Source organism: Ambystoma mexicanum, chromosome 4p (assembly GCF_040938575.1).
Source record: "Ambystoma mexicanum isolate Mex_15411 chromosome 4p, UKY_AmexF1_1, whole genome shotgun sequence".
In the NCBI taxonomy this organism is placed as follows: domain Eukaryota; kingdom Metazoa; phylum Chordata; class Amphibia; order Caudata; family Ambystomatidae; genus Ambystoma; species Ambystoma mexicanum.
In genome coordinates this window covers 62,118,303-62,123,377 of record NC_090927.1, presented here as the reverse complement: position 1 = coordinate 62,123,377, position 5,075 = coordinate 62,118,303, and the positions used below count along the sequence as shown (strand labels likewise).

At 46.4% G+C, this 5,075-nt stretch overlaps 1 protein-coding gene across 1 annotated transcript; it reads right to left on the bottom strand.

The window, feature by feature from the left end:
- Positions 1–2,616: 2,616 nt before the first annotated feature.
- Positions 2,617–3,546, bottom strand: LOC138452753 (olfactory receptor 2D3-like). Its single transcript, XM_069605101.1, has one exon. It carries the CDS (start codon positions 3,544–3,546, stop codon positions 2,617–2,619), a length of 930 nt encoding a protein of 309 aa, XP_069461202.1.
- Positions 3,547–5,075: the final 1,529 nt, after the last annotated feature.

Below are 5,075 nucleotides of genomic sequence, written 5' to 3'. Positions count from 1 at the left end.
GATTACATTGCCTCTACAAACTTGACCTTCATATTTTCTTTGTTTTCAAAATTCCCCACCAAATCCAAGGGAATTACAGGTAGTCAAGATTTGCTGTCGCTTTTGCTGCATGCTGCTTTGCCTCTTTTTTCCCGCTAGGTGCACGTTGCATTAGTTTAACTGTAATTCTACACCCTGACCACACATTGCCATTTTCTTCTATGCCAGGTTTCTGCATCCTATGGCACAGAACTGAGAGCAGGGCAGCCAGAGCACACCGACACCAAGCAGGAGCAGCTTGTATTGCCTTGTTCGGAACATCGAGATGACCGTAACTGCAGGCAAGCCAAGGTAAGTACAAATGCTTAAATTCACAGTCATTTGGTAATATGGGCCTATACACCCTGATATTAATGCTACCTATGGTAATCCATTCTTATATGAAATGTATATCATATTACAATGACATCATAACCATATTTTTCTTAGTGTACTGAGAACAATGCTATTTGATGAAATTTTATATGTCATTTATAACGCGCCTGTTCACAAGTGTTTCTAGGCGCGACAAGACAAGGAAGGGATGACAGAAGGAGGACAAAACAATGATCTTACTAGGTCTTGTGTCATTCAGATCATGCAAGTACGGAGGGGCGGGGTAGAAGTGCCGGTGAGGAATGGGGAAGGGAGAGTGCAAAGTAACTAATAAGTGCAGCCAGGAGGTGGCTCATAAGTGCAGAGAATCAGGGGACTGTAGAGTTGCAGATACAGTCCCTTAAGTGGTTGGGAGGCCCAGAGGCAGTGCAAGGTCAACCAGTCGGCAGGAGCCTGTTCCCGTAAGTTCAGTGGGTGGCCAGGTAACCAGTATCCGCAGCAGACAGGGACATCAGCAAGGGCGAGGGAGAGAGAAAGCAGAAGCGAAAAGGAAGGTCTTGAGTTGCTTCCGGAACTTTAGGTGGTCTTGCTCAAGTTTGAGAGTGGCAAGGAGGGTGTTCCAGAGGGATGCCGCAGCCGAGGACAGAGATCTACCCCCCACTCTCTGCCTGGAGAAGCGTCTGACCCTCAGAGAGTTGGAAGTGGATGAGCGGAGGGCTCGAGAAGGAAGATGCTTAGCAAGAGAAAGTTGGATGTGGTGTGGTTCCCGGCCACAGAAAGTCTTGTGGATGATGCAGAGGGTCTTGAACTTGATCCTCACAGCCACAGGGAGCCAGTGGAGGGATTTCAGTGCTGGTGAGATACAATCCCTGGGCTTGAGGCCAAGGACAAGTATTGCAGTCTTGTTCTGGATAAGTTGAAGAGGGTGAAGTGTAGATGCAGGCAGATTTAGAAAGAGGCTGTTGCATTAGTCCAGCGTAGAGAGGACCAGGGGTCTAGAGGCAGTGAGCTTCTGGGGGAAAGTGAGAAAAGGAAGAATACCTCTGAGGAGGTGCAGCTGATTGTGTGTCGTCTTAGAGACGTCAGAGATGTGAGGAGAGAAGGATAGGTTGGAGTCGAAGATGACCCCCAAGGTTCTTAGCCTCACTGGAAGGAGAAGGTAGAGGGCCCAGGGTGGGCGGCCAGTGTGAGAGAGGGAAGGCGGGAGCAGGCGTTCCAATGAGGAGGATCTCAGTCCTACTGGCATTAAGGCAGGGATTGTTGGAGGCACACCATTCCTGAATAGTGGACAAACAGTCTGGCATGAGAGAAGGAGCAGAAGAGGATATTGGAGGCTAAAGGAGAGCTGGATGTCATCAGCATAAGTTAGACTAGAAGGTAGAGATGCAGTGGGCCAGAGGAGCCAGGCAGTGGTTAAATGGCCAGGGAGAGAGGTTAGACTCCTGGGGAACACCACAAGTAGAGAGAGAGATAGACAAGAGGAAAGACCCAAGTTGTACCTGGGAGGGTTGATCAGTGAGAAAGGACGTCAACCAGAGATACCCAGATTGTCTCAGAGACGATTGAGCAGAATATCATGGTTGACTGTGTCGGAAGCAGAGGATAGGTCAAGGAGAATGAGGACAGAAGGAAGGTTAGAGTCAAGATTGGAGAGCAAGTCTTCACGGGTGTTCAGGAGAGCAGTTTCTGTGCTTCTGGCTGCTCTGAAGTCAGACTGGTGGTCATTGAGACAACAAACAGATTCAGTATAAAGCTAATTCCTGTTTTGTCAAGGGTTGAAAGGTTGTGTGCCATCACTTCTGGTGATGTCACTTGGTGGCAGGGCCAACTGACATTACTTCCGGTGATGTCATCAGAGGACAAGGGTCATGTATTGTCACTTCTGCTTCCCCTGGCATTTTGGTGAAATGACATCCATGTTTCTTGGGCAAAGTAATTAGAGAAATACTTTGGAAATGATTTCCGTGCACTGTTGGTGACTTGGCATCTGTTATTTTTTTCATGTGTTACTGTGTGGCTTTTTACGCATTTTCCAACAGAAAGTGTGCTGCAAAATTCACCATTTTAATTCATTTTTCAAAATATGAACTCAAGGGAGAACCCTGTGAAACCTGTCTTGGTTGTTTTGGGCTCCCTCGCTACATTCGGAGGCTCATGCACATTAATTGGAAATATATTTGCCCCTCCTTTTAAATAATTCATCAGCTGCCACTTTAATGATCGGGTCACCTTACCAAAAGGTATTGAACACACGTATAACCTTTATTCAAAACTGTTTCGCTGTGCAACTTTTAGCAGGGCCATTTTCACATCTTTGTTCCGGAGACTGTAGATCATTGGGTTCAGCAACGGTGGAGTCACGGTATAAAAGAGTGAAATTATTTTATCCTGATTTGCAGAGTCTGCAGATGTTGGTTTCATATACATGAAAATGGCGGTGCCATAGAATATGGTGACAACAATCAGGTGCGAGGCACATGTTGAGAAGGCTTTGTGCCGGCCTTCAGAAGAGCGGATTCCCAGGATGGTGGTGATGATGTGCACATAGGAGACGAGGGTGAAGAAACTGGGGATCAGCATCACCACGATCGACCCCGAGTAAATCACCATCTCTGTGACAAAGATGTCCCCACACGCCATCTTTAAGAAAATTGTGGCCTCACAAAAGAAATGGTTGATAGTGTTGTGACCACATAAAGGCAATCGTAGGGTCAAAACCATGACCACAAGCGCAATTATACTACTAATAAACCAGCAGCAGACCATCATTGTAATACATAGTGACCTGCTCATGATGACTCTATAATGCAAGGGAAACAAGATGGCTACATAACGATCATATGCCATGACTGCTAGGAGTACACACTCTGAAATGCCACAGAGTAGGGAAGAGAACATCTGAGCAGCACATCCTGCTAAGCAGATTTTTTGCTGGGATAGAAATTGGGCCAGCAAGTAAGGGACATACACTGATGAGAAGCAGATGTCCAAGATGGAGAGGTTTCCCAGTAAGAAATACATAGGTGTGTGAAGGCTCGGTTCAATGACACAGGCTGTGACCAGTGTAGCATTGCTGATGATAGTGAGCAGGTACGTTAATAGAAATACCACAAAGAGAGCCATATTCACACGCGGGTCCTCAGATAGTCCCAGCAGTAGGAGCTCTGTCACTGCGCTTCCATTCTTCTCCATTGGCTCCCTTCTTCTTATCTGTAGGAAAATGAGAAGAAAGCCACAGTAGACTTAAGTTCATAAAGTCTGGATGTAACATATTACTATGCTTGTAAACCACAGTGTGGTGCAACGGCAGACTGGAAGGTTAACCAGGGACTGTGAGGACATGGAGGAACGGCTGCATAAGTGTATTGAGTGACTGTGAAGAAGATGAGGAGGGATACTGTGGTAATGATAAGGAGAGTGGGGTAAAGATATGTGGGACTGTGATAAGGAAGAGAACACTGGGATGAGGGCCATGACGGACTGTGAGGAGGAGGAAGAATGCCTGCATAAGGGTAATGAGGGACCGTGAAGGAGAGAAGGATGGATGCCATGCTAATGATAAGGAGTGTAGGGCTAGGATATGAGGGACTGTGAGGAAGAGGAGGAGGAATGCCTGCTTAAAGATAATGAGGGACTGTGAAGAAGAGCAGGAGGGATGTTGTGGTAATGATAAGGAGGGTGCGATAAGGAAGAGGAAACTGAGATAAGGAGGAGGAAACTGAGATAATGGTAATAAGGGACTGTGAGGAGGAGGGGGAATGCCTGCATAAAGGTAATGAGGGACTGTGAAGAAGAGGAGGAGGGATACCTTGCTAAGGATAAAGATGGTGAGGTAAGGATATGAGGGCTGTGATGAGGAAGAGGACACTGGGATAAGGGTAATGACGGACTGTGAAGAAGAGTAGGAGGGATGCCATGATAGTGACACGAGAGACTGTCATGAGTACAGGTGCATTGATTGTGTATGTGTAGGCATGTTCGATAGTCCTTCATCTCCACTCCCCAAGAGGCTGTGATAAATGACCCCTGGTCATTATACATTCATGTCTGAACCACACTAAGTTCCATTCCAGCGCTTATGCATTTCCGGGCCTAGTTTTACAGTGCCTTCAGCATGATCAAACACATATATAGTCAGGAAAAATAAAGGTTTGTGACCCACAAGAGATGACAGATTTGACGCAATGATTGACAATGACAATGAGTTGGCGTGTTAATGCAGTTTAATATCCCTTATCCTCTAAGGGCTGGTATATGTAGTAAGCATGTGAGTATGAAGGCGGATATAAAATAACATATCAATCATATCAGCAAACTCTTCATATAAGCAAGGAACATTGTGCATATTTGAAATAATGGAAAAAGTAATGTGTAGTTTATCTGCACAGAAAGCATTTTTCCTAAACTTTATGCCCAGTCTTCACATGCAATGACAGACCCCATTGTACTCACGCTGGAACTAAACAAAACAGCCAGTTAAATGCTTCGCCTGAGCACTCTGGGCGGCTGCTTCCTGCTTTCTCGTCTCACCCTCTCTCGGCAGGTCCTCTCCCCAGCCTCTCTCACTTCAGTGCCGCTCTCGTACTGGCCGGGCAAGACTGTTGAACTCCTGCCTTTGCCTTATGGTCTGGCGTATATATACGGTAGTGGCTGTGTAGTTATGGTTAAGTTGCTGTTTCCATAGGAAGATTGACTAATGGGCTCGCGTCATGACCGCGGAC